Source organism: Kogia breviceps, chromosome 2 (assembly GCF_026419965.1).
Source record: "Kogia breviceps isolate mKogBre1 chromosome 2, mKogBre1 haplotype 1, whole genome shotgun sequence".
Lineage (NCBI taxonomy): Eukaryota > Metazoa > Chordata > Mammalia > Artiodactyla > Physeteridae > Kogia > Kogia breviceps.
This window is the reverse complement of record NC_081311.1, coordinates 46906824-46925877: the sequence shown is the minus strand read 5'-3', so window position 1 is coordinate 46925877 and position 19054 is coordinate 46906824. Positions and strand designations below refer to the sequence as shown.

Below are 19054 nucleotides of genomic sequence, written 5' to 3'. Positions count from 1 at the left end.
CAGGGGTATTTAACGTAACTAAGCAGGGCTGGAAGAAAACAACGATAAATAAAAAAGGGAAGACTTATTCAATTTATTGACGTCAGCCTGCCACCACAAACTCTTACCATTTTTCTTATTCAATCAACTGGCTAGCCTTTTGAGACTAAATACACTCACACACACACACACAACTCCTAACTGGCAGAAACTATAATCATAAACAGAAATTATGCAAAAAAGAAAACATGACAACAACAAAATGCTCCATAATCTGCTTACCAAATGGCTCATCAAATTAGGTAGCTGATCTTTCATAAGCCACACGAAAAGGGGGAACTATTGGTTGTTTTTCATTTCTGGAGTGCACGCACAGCATTTTGCTCTTGAGAGGAAGTGAGACATAACGAAACAGCAACAAGTTTGAACAGAAGACAGTGTTCAAGTCCCACTTCTGCTACAGGTCATTTACTCTCACTGAACATATTAGTATAGAAGCTTCCCAACTAGAAACTTCCAGAGATAGAATCAAAGTGAGCTGCCAATAGACAGCATCAATGATTGCGAATAGTTGCGGTTGTTGGCTGTTTTCGGCTTATGAAAACACATTCATCTCACTGAGAGACAAGTGCAGACATCAAGACTGCTGAGGATTCCCTAAAACAATTGTGGAATCTACCACAGGTTTCACCTGCCTTAATTAATTTTCAGTGTTTTGGTGACCAAAAGAACATCCATCAGCCAGGAAGACAAGAGCATGCCTGGTTTCAAATCTTCAACAGAACTACCTACTTAAAGTCTTATTTGGTAAAAATGCTACCGGGATACTGCAAGCTTAAATCCCTCATGGTCATTCTGTACTGGAAATAATTCTTACAGATCAAGGATTATTTCTGGGGATAATTCTAATTTCTAACTACCTATGATGTAAAAAACTATTAATCTGATTCATTCAAAACGAGGCTATAGGGCTTCCCTGGTGGCGCAGGGGTTAAGAATCCTCTTGCCAACGCAGCAGACACGGGTTCGAACCCTGGTCCAGGAAGATCCCACATGCCTCAGATCAACTAAGCCCGTGTGACACAACTACTGAGCCTGCACTCTAGAGCCCGTGAGCCACAACTACTGAGCCCACATGCCACAACTACTGAAGCCCGTGTGCCAAGAGCCCATGCTCTGCAACAAGAGAAGCCACCACAATGAGAAGACTGCTCACTGCAACGAAGAGTAGCCCCCACTCGCCCCAACCAGAGAAAAGCCCGCACACAGCAACGAAGACCCAACACAGCCAAAAATAAATAAATAAATAAACAAAATTATTTATTTATTTTAAAAAGAGCCCACTGATATGATGCACAGAAAAGGACACAACATCAGTTCTCTGCTATTTCTGTCAAAAATTCAGTGACCTCACTCCATTTGTGAAAAAAAAGTCAGTCAAACCCAGACTGAAGAACATACTACAAAATAACTAATAAGTAGTCTTCAAAAGTGTCAAAGTCATGAAAGAAAAGGAAAAACGAAATAACATGGTAGAGCAGACTTAGACAGCAGTCCCCCCTTACCTGTAGGAAATCCAAGACTCCCCAGTGGCTGCCTGAAACCTCGGACAATATGGAACTCTATGTATACTATGTTTTTCCCTATAGATATATACCTAATGATAAAGTTTAATTTATAAATTAGGCACAGTAGTAAGACATTAACAACAATAACTAATAATAAAGTAGAACAATTATACTAATATACTGTAATAAAAGTTATGTGAATGTGATCTCTAGCTTTCAAAATATCCTATTGTACATATATTTAATGCCTTTTCCATCTTAACTAAGCACTTATCACACACATTGGCCATAACTTGTGTAACAGCACAAGTTGAGGTATAACAGCAAAACTACCATAAATTTCTTTTTCCTTCTTCTCAATTCCATGGACAGAAGCACTTTACAGCTTTTCTTTGTCATATCCCAACTGCCATCATCACTACTCATGTGCTTGGGGTCCATTATTAAGTAAAATAAGGGTTACTTGAACACAAGCACTGCGATGCCTCAACAGCTGATCTGATAACCAAGACAGGCTACTAAGTGACTAATAGGTGGGATACGCTGGACAAAGGATGATTCATGTCCTGGATGGGAAGGAGTGGGATGGTACAAGATTCCATCATGCTACTCAGAATGGTGTGCAATTTAAAACTTATAAATTGTTTGGAATTCTCCATTTAATATTTTCAGACTGTGGTTGACTGTAAGTAACTGAAACCATGGAAAGCGAGCCACAGATAAGAAGGGACTACTGTAGGGACTTCCCTGGTGGTGCAGTGGATAAGACTCCACGCTCCCAGTGCAGTGGGCCCAGGTTCAATCCCTGGTCAGGGAACTAGATCCCACATGAATGCCGTAACTAAGAGTCTGTATGCCACAACGAAGAAGCCCATATACCACAACTAAGGAGACCATGTGCTGCAACTAAGGAGCCCACTTGCTGCAACTAACACCCCACACGACCAAATAAATAAATAAATATAAAAAAATTTTTAAATAAATTAAATAAATGGTCTTTAAAAAAAAAGAGGGGACTACTGTAAACACAGTGTGGGATACTGGGAGGATTCTGGAACAGAGAAATACAGTACAAAAACTGTTGGAATTCAAATAAGGTCTGTAGTTCAGTTAACAGTATTATACCAATGTTGATTTCCTGGTTTGGATAACTTTACTATGGTTACAAAGTATGGTTACATAGTAATATTAACATAAGGGGAAGTTAGGAGAATTGTATTCAAGAACTCTCAGTACTATTTCTGCAACTTTTTTACACATCTAAAATTCATTAAAAATAAAGTTTTTAACGAGACAACATTAAAAAGGTAAACTAAAATAAGTGGAATTACCACACCAATCAACTTTGAACACAAAAACAGAACGCCAACAGAGCTTTGTCAACTTTGAGCAAAGTCATGTGACTTTGCTCCATCACTACATCGCCTTCTCTGTACCCTGTCCACACTGCCCCACCCCTCAGAGGCAGGAGATGGGGATTAGAGGGAGGTAATGGAGGAGGACATTACCCACAGTCTACTGGGAAAGAGAAGCATATACTGGAACAATTTTCTGAAGGCCCACTCCTGACATTAGGGGAAAAAACTCAACATTTTACTCACAGATCCCATAAAGATAATTCTCAGGTGAAAAACAGAGATGGGGGATGGAGGGGGGGTTGGAGGGAGGGAAAAATGATATTCATTTGCCAAGAAGATTTTACAATGTTTTTGTTTGTGTAAATGATGGAGAAAGTAATAATGTGGGAAAATGGCTAGAATCTAAAACTTTATCAATCTTCACAATACATTACTTTAATCAAATAATTTAAACATTATTTTGCCTTTTAAAAAATATTAGATTAATAAATTAATCATGTCTATAAAAAGTCAAAGTCAACTTTCACTTTTGCTTTTTGTCTTAAGAACTGTATTTTCAAGTCTCATAAGACAGCCAGTCTCATGACTCTAAACTCACACTTTACAGAAACGAGTACTTGTACTCCAACTTTAACATTATCTCAGCATACAAAGAATATAATGTACAACAAATGCCCTGTGACTAAATAATCACACCGAACAGGCATAAGGAATTCAGGGTACTTAGAGGAGGAGGACAACCTGACAGGGTGGAAAGAACACATGCCTTGGAGTAAGACAGACCTGAGACTAAACTTTAGCTCTGTGACATACTGGCTCCTGGACCCAAAGCAAGTTTTGTTAACAATGAACTTTAATTATCTTGCCTGCAAAGTAGCAAAAATATCACTTAACTCACTGTATTGTAAAGATTAAATTAGATAATTGTACATAAAATGTTTGGCAAATCACTCAATGCCAACCTTCTCCATTTTAATGTTAAAAAGGTATTCGCTGAAAACATACCGATTGAAGTTAATATCTGGATAACTAGAATACTCCGATTTCATCTTAGCATTGCGCCGTGGAAACGTGCAGAAGAAAGCATTAGCTAAAAGACTAGCAATCTGTTCCTGTGACATTGTGATGGAATGATTCATCTTCTGTTTGAGGAGCGGTATTGGCTGACAGAGGAAACACAAATACAGACAAGAAGAGCAATAATTAGTTTAGCAATTTCAAAAGCAGAGGCACCAAATTGCATTTGCTAAATTAAGGCAGGAATAATTTCAGACCACTCTTGAATCCTTAAATCAGCAATACTGTTGAAGTCAAGAGCAGTTCATCAGGATGACTGGGAAAATGTACTTGTTTGACGAAGTGCAGATTTCTAATCAATAATAATGATAGTGAAGAGAACACAAAACATTACTTGTATTAGGGAAAAACGAGATTCCTTTAGCAAGTAAGAAATAAAAACACATTACACATGTAATGAAAAATTAAAACAAAGGATAGAACAGAAAAACATAATGCTGAGTTTAGCTACTACTGCATATGCTAAATTTTGTTCTCACTTATATTAAAGATTACTGGACAGAGGAATTTTTCTATTTCAGTCCTAAAGAAAATGATCTAAGGAAAATAATTCAATAAATAAGTCTTTTCCTTCTAATTTTGAGTCATACTTCTCATTGACAATTTATATGACCCAAATCTAATTTTATTAAAGCAATTAATGGAACATGTGCACACAGACTTACTTATGTATAACCTGTAAGAATATAGGCATTTCCTACATAATCATTTCAAGTCAAGGAAGATGCATGACATTCCTCCCTCAAGTTTTTTACATCTGAAATGTCTTCCAGTTATACCAAACCCTAATTGACTAACCTTTTATTTTTAGTGTATTCCACAGGACCTGAGTATTGTGTTCAGTGAGTTTTATTCTAAACTGTATGTTTTTAAAGACATGCTGGGAAAGCCAAAGACCAACTGCCAATTTACATCAGTTGTTAAATTTCAAAATGCTCCAACATAATATTTAGAGATGCTTTTCCTATTCCCTTTAATAAGACCCAGAACTAAGAATCCTGGCTATCTACTTTAATTCAGAACAGTATGCATAGAGAACTGTCCTGATCATATCTCACGAATCAACACTCAAAACGAAACTGAGGAAAGGCAGGCAAGACAAATCAACTATAACAATTAGCTTTTCTCTAAGTAACAGAAAACATACATCATTGCTAGAATAAGAGTTTGCTAGAAAAAGAAAATGCTAAACATGCAGTTCAACTATTTTGCCTTGGGAAAATATAAAAGTAAACAAACAGGAAATATCAAGAATTTATTTTCACTAGGGTATCCAAAATTCTTTCCTTTTAGGCCTTAGCAAACACCAGTTCTAAGAAAGAAGCAATAGAGAGCTCATATTGATCTTCATTTTCCTTCCTATACATTTATTTACAGCCCAGCCATGAGTTTAGAAAAGGTGACAAAGTATCAATGGCTTAAAGCACACTGTTCCTTGGTTTTAGTAAGAAATGAGTTTTTAACTACCATTTACCAGGTTATCCACAAAAACTAGTTTAGGCTTAATGGACTTTAAACACAAACATTTCTTGTTTCCCAAATAACTAAATAAGTATAATTTAAAATATAATAAGTTATTTGTCCTCCTGGTGAGGAGAAATGCCTGAAAGCTAATACTTGGGTTAAACTAGAGGATGTAAATCTTATCATCGAGCACTCAGCTAGGTAAAATAAGACACTGGTTAATATGAATGAAGACCTCTCATCAGAAAGAGAAATTAAGGAAACAATCCCATTCACCAGTGTAACAAAAATAAAATACCTAGGAATAAACCTACCTAAGGAGGTAAAAGACCTGTACTCAGAAAACTATAAGACACTGATGAAAGAAATCAAAGATGACACAAAGAGATGGAGAGATATACCGTGTTCTTAGATTGGAAGAATCAATATTGTGAAAATGACCATACCAAAAGCAATCTACAGATTCAATACAATCCCTATCAAATTACCAATGGCAATTTTTACAGAACTTGAACAAAAAAATCTTAAAATCTGTATGGAGACACAAAAGACCCCTAATAGCCAAAGCAATCTTGAGGGAAAAATACAGAGCTGGAGGAATCAGACTCCCTGACTTCAGACTACACTAAAAAGCTACAGTAATCAAGACAATATGGTACTGGCACAAAAACAGAAATACAGAACAATGGAACAGGATAGAAAACCCAGAGGTAAACCCACGCACCTACGGTCAACTAATCTATGACAAAGGAGGCAAGGATATACAATGGAGAAAAGAGGGTCTCTTCAATAAGTGGTGCTGGGAAAACTGGACAGCTAGCTACATGTAAAAGAATGAAATTAGAACACTCCCTAACACCATACACAAAAATAAACTCAAAATGGATTCAAGACCTAAATGTAAGAGCAGACACTATAAAACTCTTAGAGGAAAACATTGGAAGAACACTCTTTGACATAAATCACAGAGAGATCTTTTTTGATCCACCTCCTAGAGTAATGGAAATAAAAACAAAAATAAACAAATGGGACCTAATGAAACTTCAAAGCTTTTGCACAGCAAAGAAAACCATAAACAAGATGAACAGACAACCTTCAGAATGGGAGAAAATATTCGCAAACGAATCAACGGACAAAGGATTAATCTTCAAAATATATGAACAGCTCATGCAGCTCAATGTTAAAGAAACAAACAACCCAATCAAAAAATGGGCAGAAGACCTAATAGACATTTCTCCAAAGAAGACATACAGATGGCCAAGAGGCACATGAAAAGCTGCTCAACATCACTAATTATTAGAGAAATGCAAATCAAAACTACGAGGTATCACCTCACACCAGTTAGAATGGGCATCATCAGAAAATCCACAAACAGGGCTTCCCTGGTGGCGCACTGGTTGAGAGTCCGCCTGCCAATGCAGGGGACATGGGTTCGTGCCCCAGTCCGGGAAGATCCCACATGCCACGGAGTGGCTGGGCCCGTGAGCCATGGCCGCTGAGCCTGCGCCGCGTCCGGAGCCTGTGCTCCGCAACGGGAAAGGCCACAACAGTGAGAGGCCCGCGCACCACAAAAAAATTTAAAAAAAAATCCACAAACAACAAATACTAGAGAGGATGTGGAGAAAAGGGAACCCTCTTGCACTGTTGGTGGGAATGTAAACTGATACAGCCACTAGGGAGAACAGTATGGAGGTTCCTTAAAAAACTAAAAATAGAATTACCACATGATCCAGCAACCCCACTACTGGGCATATACCCAGAGAAAACCATAATTCAAAAAGACACATGCACCCCAATGTTCATTGCAGCAGTATTTACAATAGCCATGTCATGGAAGCAACCTAAATGCCCATCGACAGATGAATGGATAAAGAAGTTGTGGTACATATATACAACGGAATATTACTCAGCCATAAAAAGGAACAAAACTGAGTCGTTTGTTGAGACATGGATGGATTTAAAGACTGTCATACAGAGTGAAGTAAGTCAGAAAGAGGAAAACAAATATCGTATATTAACACATATATCTGGAATCTAGAAAAATGGCACAGATGAACCGGTTTGCAAGGCAGAAATAGAGACACAGATGTATCGAACAAACGTATGGACACCTGGGCGAATGGGAATGGTGGGGATGGGATGAATTGGGAGATTGGGATTGACATATGTACACTAATATGTATAAAATAGATAACTAATAAGGACCTCCTGTATAAAAAATTAATTAAAAAAACATGAATGAAGATCTTTCAAAAAGTTCATGTCCAAAATTTGTTTCCTTTATTTTTTATAAATCTAAAATTTACCTTTTAGATTTGGCCTAGAGAACATTAATATGATAAATCATTAAATAACAACATATGCAATTTAACTTGCCAAAGATATATTTCAATAACAAATTGAAATGTTAACTTTCACAGCAGAGATTTACCTTTTAGTCGAGGGCAGAGGACAACATTAAAATGTTCTCCCATTAGTACACTAATGGAAGGACAAAGTTGTTTTAAGCCAGGAAAAAGAGATGGGAGCCGCGAATCTGATTTTGGTTCCACCCACTGACTTGTTATAGATTACAAACTTGGGTGCTTTTGAATACATATCTCATTAAGTACAATAGGGAAATCTTCTCTCTAAAGCATGAAGGGAAGAGAAGAGAAGAAAGTGATTCCTATCTAAAGGCTATATTCGGTTAATTATGAACTACAGTGAATTAAGAAAGCATTTAATTAAGCACTATGTTAGACCTGGGGACACAAAGATGATCCCCCTTCAGGGAGAATATAATCTAGGGGAGAAGATATATAAAAACATAAATTACAAAATAATGTGCTAGTAAGTATGATTTGAGTGCTACAGGAGTGATAAACTTTGGCTGGGAGAGGTAGGAAAGGCCTCACAAGGGGCAGAACCTAAGAGGTAGTGAGAAATTTTACTACATAAGGAAAAAAGCAAGGAGAAAAAGAGAGAAGAATGAACATGAAACATAAGCAAGCAAATAACTTCCAACATAAACAACAATAAGTTGAGTTTTAAAATATATTTTCTCTGCCCAATAGAAAAACTTATTTCAGACACAATGAATTAATGAGGTGAAATTACAGTTACCTAAAATTGGAAATATCACAGTATAATGCTAACAAATATGGCACACGGAGAAACATTCAGTGGTTCTCAACATTTGGATTCAGGCATTCGGACATGGCTTTTGGTTGCCCCAATGACTATGCTTGTGTTTTTTGTGCTGTTCCAATGATAGACTGCAATGTGTGGGACCATCCTACACATTCAGAAATTGCTCCGCCCAAATTGTTCCTAGGGCCCCTGTGGATCAACAATGTTAGCAGAAACCTGGCTAGCATCCATGAAGCCAGGGGGCTGGCCCTAGAAATAAATGACAGAGGCGAATTCAAGCTACTGTTGCAAGAAACACAGGAAAAAAATTATGAAGAACAAACCAACAACCTCTTATAATTACATCTACAAATTCTTTGATACTCTCCCCCCTTGAGAGGCAGAGTCTAATTATCCTCTCCTTGAGTATGAGCTAGATTTATTGACTAAATTCTAATGCAGAGAAAGAATAGTGAAAGCGATAGTGTGTGCCTTCAGAAACGAGGTCAAAAAGGCACTGACTGCCTCTTCCTGTCTCTCTCTTTTGGGTGGCTTTTTCTGGGGAAGTTAGCAACCATGTCATGAGGATACCCAATCAGCCTACAGAGAGCCCCACAGCAAGGAACTGAGGCCTTCTGCCAGCAGCCATGTGAGTGAGTGAACTGAGAAGTGGCTCCTCCAGCTTCAGTCAAACCTTCATATGACTGCAGCCCTGGCCAACACACTGACTGCAACCACAAGAGAGATCCCAAGCCAGAACCAGTCAGCTAAGCTGCTCCCAAATTCCCAACAGAAACTGAGATAATAAATGTTTCCTGTTTTAAACCACTAAATTTTGAGGTAGTTTGTTATGTAGCAATAAATAATTAATATACTCCCACACAAAACAATATAATACCAGATTCTTTCGTTTATTTTTAAAAGTTAAGAGTGTATCATGAACTCATTTGTTATACAATACACTACTTTGGGGAGAGGGGAGGAAGGAGTAGGTATTAAGCCATTTTGAAGATAAAATGTTCTAAATCCATTAGTATGCTTTGAAATAATGACTATCCTTTTTTGAAAGTCAGAGATTGTTTTAAAAAAAGAGAAAAAGAAGTAAGCAAACATCAACACTGTAAACTGAAGCTCAGAAATTGAATGCTGCATTTTTAATGTCCACTTGCAGTGTTCTCTGTAGCCTCTACCCTTTTCCTTAGTATAGCAAAATCATCATACTCTGGCAAAAACTGTTTCCCATCTCTCTGTATGACCTTGACAATTAAACGAAATTCAACTGTGAGTCTCAAGAAAGCTACTGAGGAAGAAGTAATTTCCACCAACCTGGGTGCAAATATTTGGCAGACAGAGTGCAATTTTCACCATATCAGGCAAAATGGACTGATATAAGTGTTGAGCTTCTGCTTCTTCTAGTACCTGAAAACCAATAAAATGTTATCAGTGAATAATAACCAATGAACAAATATTTGTTATTAAATTACATATCTGCTTTATATAGGATCCCATAAGAAGCCATATTATCAGCATCATTGAACACATGCACAGGTGCAGTAAGGAACTTACAAATTCATTTCCAAATGTATGTAATTCACCTAAATGCCCTCTGAAAATGAATCGAGTATCCCAAATATGAAATATCTATCATATCACATTTGCAACTAAATAAATGCTTGCATGTGAAAAACAGTACCTTCTTACCTCGGTTACATCAACTAAAAACTATTAGACCACCAAGAACTCTCTGAGAAGCCCTCAAGCTTCTACAGTCGGTAATTTAAAGAAATCACCATAAAAGCCACCCTAATCCTTTCAGAGCATATTATATGTGTCAAATCTAACCTACTGGGTAGTAAACAATGAAGTTCCAGGTGACTTACAATTTCCTTTTCTAGGCACCTTTAGGAAGTTAAAAACCACAATTCCCATATCATAATTTGAAGTACAAGAAAGACGACATTCATGGCCTATTTTTGTCTTTTGTAATTTCCCATCTCTTCAATGCTTTAGAAATTACTTTAGGCCATTTAATCCAGTTTCTCTCTAAACATCAGAGTATTTCTTTTAAAATGCTGAAAATGAAAACACTCTTAATCTAGAGATTCTATATATACAGTCAGGATCAAAGTAAATCATGTATCTGAAATCACATCTGAACTAGATAGATGACATTTCAGTTATAATCCAGTCTGATCCTGTCATTATTAAAGAGAAAAGAAAACTGAAGCCAAGGAGGTTACCTGATTATCCTAGACTGAAAATGTCAATTAGCAACTAAATCAGAACTAGAACCCAAGTATTCTGGCCTATATTCCACAGCTCTCCCCACTTCTCTATGTGACCAATGTTTGGGATTGATGAGGATACAGACTCTTTACAAATATCTATAGATTCTCTTTGCTATCAGGAGCTAAGCTGAAATAAAGGAATATTCATTTGTCTATATACAGCTGGACACAGTATGTGTATAAATAGAAAAAGTAGCAAAGATAATTTACATTCACTTTGGTTTTACAAGAAAGTTCTAACACTAAGAATTTTCTTTATACCAAAGCTCTAAAATCCAAACCTATGCCCACCTCCCTCTTTAAATTAGGAAAATGGGAAAATTGATATTCAGAATGAACAGAAAAATATTTGCAATTCAGAGTGTGGGATCCAATTAATCATAGGTATATAAAAAAGCAAGTGAAGAACACAAGACAATTATTAATTCTGGGGAAAACAAAAAGCTGTACAAGAGTAGAAAAGGAATCAGATCTCAGATATGAACAGTGTTTTTACCATCCTACTAAAAAACCAGAATACTGATCTAATTGAAAATGAATATGGTATCTACAGTGGAAAAGTGGGGAAACATAAATAAGGCTGTTAGTGGTGATAGGGTTAAGTAAACAATAGCTAAATCTTAATCTTCTCTAATGGGAAGTTAACACACTAAAAAAATAAATAAAGGCTAAAAGGTTCAAAGCCTCTTCATTACAAGCCTCTTTAATGCTAATAAAAAGAAAAACTAAATTTAAAAAATCATACATAGAAGGCATTCTGCTATTTTAGAATTTTATTGCATATATTAAAGATACTTGCTTTCCTGTGCCTGAAAATGCATAAACATATTAATGTATTTATTTAAGATATTCAAATTCTTCTTATTCATAATTTATCTTTTTGTTTTTTAAAACATTTTATTTTGAAATAATTATAGATTCACAGAAAGCTGCAAAAATAATACATGGAGGTCCGGTTTACCCCTCACCAAGTTTCCCTTAAAGGTTACATTTCAGATTAACTATAACACAATATCAAAACCAGGAAATTAATATTGGTACAGTACGTGTGTATCGTTCTATGCTATTTTATCACGTGTACATTTGTGTAACCAAAATTAAGATGCAGAAGTGTTCCACTATAACAAGTCTCCTTTGTGCTACTAATTTATAGTCACACCCTCCTTCCAACCATCCCTAAGCTCTAGAAAGCACCAATCTGTTTTCCATCTCTGTAATTCTGTTCTGTTATACAAATGGAATCATATGGTATGTGTCCTTTTAAGATAGACTTTTTTTCACCCAATGTAATGCCCTTGAGATCTATTCAAGTTCATGCATGTATCAACAGTTAATTCATACTGTGGAGTAGTATTCCATAGTATGAATATACCACAGTTTGTTTAACCATTTACCTACTGAGGGGCATTTTGGTTGTTTCAAGTTTTTGGCTATTACAAAGTTGCCTTTTACTTTCAACCTGCCTATACTGTTATGTCTGAAATAATTTCTTGCAAGCAGCATATAATGTGTCAGGTTTTCTTTAATCTACTCTGTAAATCACTATCTTTTAATTGGTGAACTTTGACATTTACATTTAATCATTGATAAGTTAGAACATATTCATTTTTAATTTTCTCTTTACCTGTTTTCCTTCATTCCTATGGGTTACTTGAACATATTTTAGAATTCCATTTTTATTTATCTAAAGTATATTTGAACACATCTCTTTGAACAGATTTTTTTTAAATTGGCTGCTCTAGGCATTCGTTATATATAACTTATCACTGTTTCCTGGTGTCAACATTTCACATGTTGCAGTAAAGTATAGAAACTTTACCTTTCTTTAAGGCTCTTTACCCACCCCCATTATAATTTTCTTTAATATTTCTCCACATACATTGAGAACCACATTTGATAGTGTTATAATGTTTGAAAATAGTGAAAAAATGTCAAACACTATTTAGAATACTCAAGAAAAGTCTACTATATATATATATATATTTTTTTTTTTTTTTTTTTTTTTTTTTTTTTGTGGTACGCGGGCCTCTCACTGTTGTGGCCTCTCCCGTTGCGGAGCACAGGCTCCGGACGCGCAGGCTCAGCGGCCATGGCCCACGGGCCCAGCCGCTCCGCGGCACGTGGGATCCTCCCAGACCGGGGCACGAACCCGTGTCCCCTGCATCGGCAGGCGGACTCCCAACCACCGCGCCACCAGGGAAGCCCAAGTCTACTATATTTTTACTCTTTCTACTGTTCTTTCTTCTCTCCTGGTCTTCCAAGATTCCATTTTATCATTTCCTTTCTGTTTCAAGAAATTCCTTTAGACATTCTTTTAGGATAGGTCTATTAATGACAAATTCTCTTCCTTTCCTTCATCTGAGAATGTCACTGTTTCTCCTACAGTTCTGAAGGATATTTTCAATGGATATACACTTCTCTGTTAACAGTTCTTTTCTCTTACTCCTTCAAAAATATATGTCACTTCTTTCTGGCTTCCATATTTTCTGATGAGAAATCCAACAACATTCAAACTGTTTTTCCCCTATAGGCAATGTGTTATTTCTTTCTGGATGCTTTCAAAAATTTTTTCTTTGCCTTTAGTTTGAGGGAGTTTGACTATGATATGTCTTGGCATGGATTTCTTTGGGTTTATCCTGTAAGAGGTTTGCTCAGCTTCTTGATGTCTTCTGTCAAATTTGGGAAATTTTCAGCTATTATTTCTAGTTTTCAGCTGCTATTTTTTGTTGTTGAGTATTTTTTCATCCCTGCCCCTTTTCTCCTCTCCCTCCAGTACTAAAAAGGCATGATTGTTAAATATTTTTTAATAGTTCCATAGGTCCTTACACTTTTTAAAAAATAAATTTTAATCTTTCTTGGATGTAATGTTTGCTTGTTTGACCAGTACAACCAGTATAGGAAATTTAGGAATTTAATTCAGATTTTCAAGCCAATATAAACCCCAAAATTATATATACTAGACCATTATGCTATTATTATTTTCTACATTATGAGAAAATCTGAAAATACAGTCACTTTTAGACCAAAATTATTAAATCATTCTAACTTTTGAGTCACCTCAGAAAAAAATGACATAAAAGTCTATTTTCTTTCTGTTGTTCAGACTAATTCCTTTGTTCTTTTTCAAGTTCTCCAATTCTTTCCTCTGTCACCCCCACTCTCCACTGAGCCCATGCATTGCATTAAAAAAAATCAGGTATTGTATTTTTCATTTCTAAAATTTCCATTTGGTTCTTCTTTATAGCTTCTATTTCTTTGCTGGGACTGTCTATTTTTCATTTGTTTCAAGGAGCTGTAATTGCTTATTGAAGCCTTTTTATGATGGCTGCTTTAAAGCCCTCGCTAGATAATTCTAACATCTCTGTTATCTCAGGGTTGGTATCTGTTGATTGTCTTCACATTTCAGTTGAGATTTTCCTGGTTCTTCGTGGAGCGATTTTTTATTGAAACCTGGATTTTATGTTATGAGACTTTGGATCTTATTTAAATCTTGTTTTAGCAGGTCTTCTGTGAACAGGAAGGGAGAGCCACCTCATTACTACCAGTCAGGAGTGAAAATTCTACTGCCCTTGTTGACTCCCAGGGCAGGGAGGGGGAAAGGCATCTTGATACCTCTGGGTTGGGGGGCGGTGGGGCAGATGCAGAGGGTGAAAGTTCAGGCTCCCCACCAGGCCTCTGCTGATACCACCCAGGTGCCATATTTTTCCAACAGCCCCACAGACTCTAGCTGGTCAGTCTTTTCTCCACCTTTCAGAGTCTTCTTATTCTTTTATAGTGTCCTGGGTTTTCAGCTGTATTTAGTAGGAGGATAAGGAGAAGTGTCTATCCAAACATTTTTAACCTAAAGACATTTAACCTTAAGTGTCTAAACAGGCTGACAGCTTCTTCTCCTTTGGGTACCTGTCCTTGTCTTTTAAAATTGACATACGAGTAGCTGCTGCCATGCTTTGCTGACCGTCACAAGCTTTAAAATATCACTTATTTATCTGATGAAGCATTATTGCACTGGACTTCTGTCAACGCCTCAGACCTATGTCTAACGTTGCTTTGAAAACACAAAAGAGAAGATAAAAAATGTCATTTGAGAACATAACCAACCCAACTACCATTTGAGATGGAATGCATAATTTAAAAAACTAGTATAATCTTATGCCCTCTCATATATTATTAGTATCTTTAAGCAAATCTTACCTTTTACAAATTATTATTTACTATTTATTAATCTGCACAATTTATTAATCTATACAATGCAAACCAAGACATTAGTATTAAAAAGTTTTTAAAATGTAAATCATTGCTTAACTTCAAGGGAAGAAGAGCCTTAAATAATATTTATTTATAATATATCATATATTATATTATTTACGACAATGATGATGATTATAAGGAAATTAAGCATTTACATGATGATTAAAAGGAAAGCTTCATTAAATTCTCCCTGCCCTCTATTGGAGGGTCTGCATAATTATATATGGCAAGTGTTTGTGTGTATGCGTGTGTGTATATACCATCCTTTTATTCTCATCCCAAAAGTTGATTATGTACATGTTTCACTCAGAACTGATACAAAGATTTTCAAAATTATAATGCTATTTTACCCATTTCCTCTCTTTAGACTATAGAGTTGTTCATCCATTCAACTAACCAGTAAATAATTTAAGTAACTATTATATGCCAGACACTGTGCCAGGACTGACGACAGAACGGTAAACAATAACAGACATGATCACTGACCTCATGAATCTCAAAGCAGAAAGTCCTATGCTCTTTCTGTGATCCCCTCAATATATCAGCCTTCACCTTGAAGGATAGTAATTACTGCAATTTCATCACAGTGGTCGCGGAGAAGCTATCTTTCTTCCTTAGCAGATAGAAGCATTAACAAACTACTAAAATAGAGCAACTTCATTTGTCAAATGTCAAAACATGATGAATGATTTAAATATCTAGAAGTGTATATATAGAAAAGAGATTTTTACTTATTTCTTCTTTCTTAGAATGCTTGATCAACTAAAACTAAATCTGTGAACTGTGCTCTAATACTAAAGGCATATTCATGCATGACTAAGTACAGTGCCTGGCACACAGACAGTACTAAATAAATAATACTACTGAACTTTGAATGAGGAAGTGAAATCTGCAGCTGGTAAAATCAGAAAACTAGTGATATTTTAATGAAGGAGAAAATTTCCATAGATCTACTTCTTCAAAGAGTTCATAGGAAACAGCTTTTTAATCAGTCACAAATCAACAAATATAATAAATACTTCAAGTCACTCCATGTTATCTATTGATGTAAACCTAGGTAAGATCCTAGTAAAAATTTTAAAAGTTACTAATACTCTTTTTTAATTAAAAATTTCAAAAAAATTTATATAAAAGGTCTATAACATTAAATTTTATGAAACAATTTTTTAATATAAAACATATATCATCCCAAAATCTAAATAGAGAAGGTGAAAAACCTCATAGTCCTATGATCCTAAAGTTAATATAACCATTTAAGTGTTTGTTACACTTAGGTATTTGTTTTCCTTCTCACACAGAAAAAAATTACTTAAAATCACGTTACTCTAACAATTCTATATAATTTTTTCATTAGACAAAAGAATTTTCCACTGTGCTGTATAGTCTTCATAAACATCACTAGCAACAAAATGTTTTTTTAAAAAGTCATGTATTTCCACTGTAGCAAATTAACATAAACAAAAAGAAAATAAATACCACCCACAAATCCACTATCAATATATATACTGCTAACATTTTGGCATATATCCTTCCAGTCTGTATTTTGTTTTCATTTACATAGTGGACATTTTCCCATGTAAATAAATAGAATCCTATATCACCATTTTCAATAGCTGAGTACTATTAACAATTTGGACACACCATACCTTACTTCCCTACCTAATTCTGTTGATAGATCTACAGTTTGTTGCCAATTTTCCACTCTTAAAATTACCATTGCAATGAATATCCTTGTACATACATCTTTCTGCAACTATTTGAATATCTCTATAAGTGAAAATGCTATATCAAAAAGCATAGGCTTTTTTTTTTAAAGGTTTTTAATATATGCTGTCTAATCACCTTCCAGAAAGGTTCTATCAATTTATATTCTGGTGCTGTATAAGAAAGTACTTAACTCCATACCTTACTAATACTGTGAATTCTCATATTCTTGTTTTATTCGCAATTTGATAGACTAAATTGACACCACTGTTATTTTAATTTGTTTATTTAATTACTAATGATGTTGAACTTTTTATCCCCATGTATACTAACTCCTCTGTGATGAGCCTTAATCCTTCTTTTCTTTTAATTTTTAAGTATATGTGGATATTCTTGCCTTAAAAATGTCCAACTATTCAGATGAAGTCAAAGCTCTTCTTAACCACAAATCCCCAATTCCAAGCTACTTCTCAGACATAAACAGATGCTTGTCTCCTTACCAAACTACTTCTAAGCATTTCTACATATGTGCATACAGAAATTTAGCTTTCTGTTACATTAATTTTTAAACTAAATGGTATACTATATTTTTTTGCAACTTGTTTTTTGCCTTAAGAGAAAGCCTTAGAAGTCTTTCCACATAATAGAATGATAAATGCTACAGTATTATCCACAGCATGCATATACAATTTTAACCATTCCTTATTGATGGCAATTAACTTTCCCAGCATTATGAAAAATTTCAAAAATATAGCGAAGCTAAAATAACTATACACTGAACACCCATAAACTCAGTTTCTACAGTTAACATTTTACTCTATTTTTGTTGCGTATCTATCCATCTATCAATCCACTTTTTTAAAGCATTTTGAAGTAAGTTGGGGTGGCATCAGTACATTTCACCCTGACCACTTCAGCCTCCATATAAATATAATTTAACATTTGTTTACAGGTTTTTTCATTTTGAGGTAAAATTTAAATTCAATGAAATGAACTAACCCTAAGTGTACCATTCAATTACATTTTACAAATGTATACACCTGCATAAACTAAATCCCTATCAAGATATAGGATATTATTATACTATCACCCTAGAAGGTTCCCTCATGCCCCTTCCCATGCAACTTTCCCACATCTGAGAGACTACCACTGTTCTAAATTTTCTTCTACCATAGATTAGTTTTGTCTCTTGTAAAACTTCATATATTGGAAACATGTGACATGTACTGTATTGTGTAAGGCTTTTTTTTCCCCCCTTAGCACTGTGCTTTTGAGATGCATCTATGTTGTGTGTATCAGTGATTTTGTTCTCTTCTATTATTTTATTCTATTGTATAATTATACCACAATTTGTTTATTCATTCTCTTGTTGATAGACAACTGCACTATTTCCAGGATTTGGCTATTATAAGTAAAGCTGCTATAAACATCCTTCAATAAACACAGGATTTTTTGTACACATATATTAATTTCTCTTGGGTAGGTTTAGAAAGGAAATGAAATGCATAGGTCATAGAGCAGGTATATGTTTAGTTTTCTAAAGAATTGCGAGACCTTTTTCTAACGTGGTAGTACCATTTTACAAACCCAACAACAAAGTATGAGAGTTCCAGTTGCTCCACATCTCTAGCTACATCTATTCATTTTAGTTTTAGCCCTTCTAGTGCCTGTGCGCTAATACCTCATTCTAGTTTTAACTGGCATTTCCCCAATGACAAATGACACTGAGCATTTTTTAATGTACTAATTGGTCATTTGTATATCTTTTTTGGTGACCTGTCTTTTAAACTGTTTTAATTTTTTTTAATGGGGTGGTTTGTCTTATTTTTAAATTGAGTTCTTTATATATTCTAAACATAAATCCTTTGTCAGATAAATATACATGCTTTGCAAACATTTTCTCCTTGTCTTCTTGTCTATTCATTTTCTTAATGTCTTTGGTTAAGTATTTATTAGTTTTTTTCTTTTATGCTTAATGCTTTCTGTGTCCTAAGAAATCTTTGTCTATCCCTAAGTCAAAAAGATGCTTTCTTCTAGAATCTTTATGGTTTTAGCTTTTGCATTTAGTTATTTTCTATGTGTGGTGTATACGAAGAGTTGAAGTTCATTTTTTTTTCCCCATAAAGAAACCCAGTTTTCCCAGCACCGTTTGTTCAAAAATGTTTCTTTCCCCCATCGCTTGCTTTGGCACCTCTGTTGAAAATCAAATGATTGTATAAGTATGGGTCTATTTCTGGGTTTTATGGGTTTTCCAGTG

At 35.2% G+C, this 19054-nt stretch overlaps 1 protein-coding gene across 6 annotated transcripts in view; it reads right to left on the bottom strand.

Moving 5' to 3' along the window:
* The window catches only part of PARG (poly(ADP-ribose) glycohydrolase), a 121027-nt gene that overhangs the window by 57594 nt on the left and 44379 nt on the right, over nt 1-19054 (bottom strand). For all 6 annotated transcript variants that reach the window (XM_059055114.2, XM_067025186.1, XM_067025187.1 and 3 more), the window contains 2 exons: nt 9884-9976; nt 3911-4068 (listed from right to left, as the gene is read on the bottom strand). In XM_059055114.2, coding sequence (XP_058911097.1) covers nt 3911-4068; nt 9884-9976 — 251 coding nt within the window. The remainder of the gene's footprint in view (nt 1-3910; nt 4069-9883; nt 9977-19054) is intronic.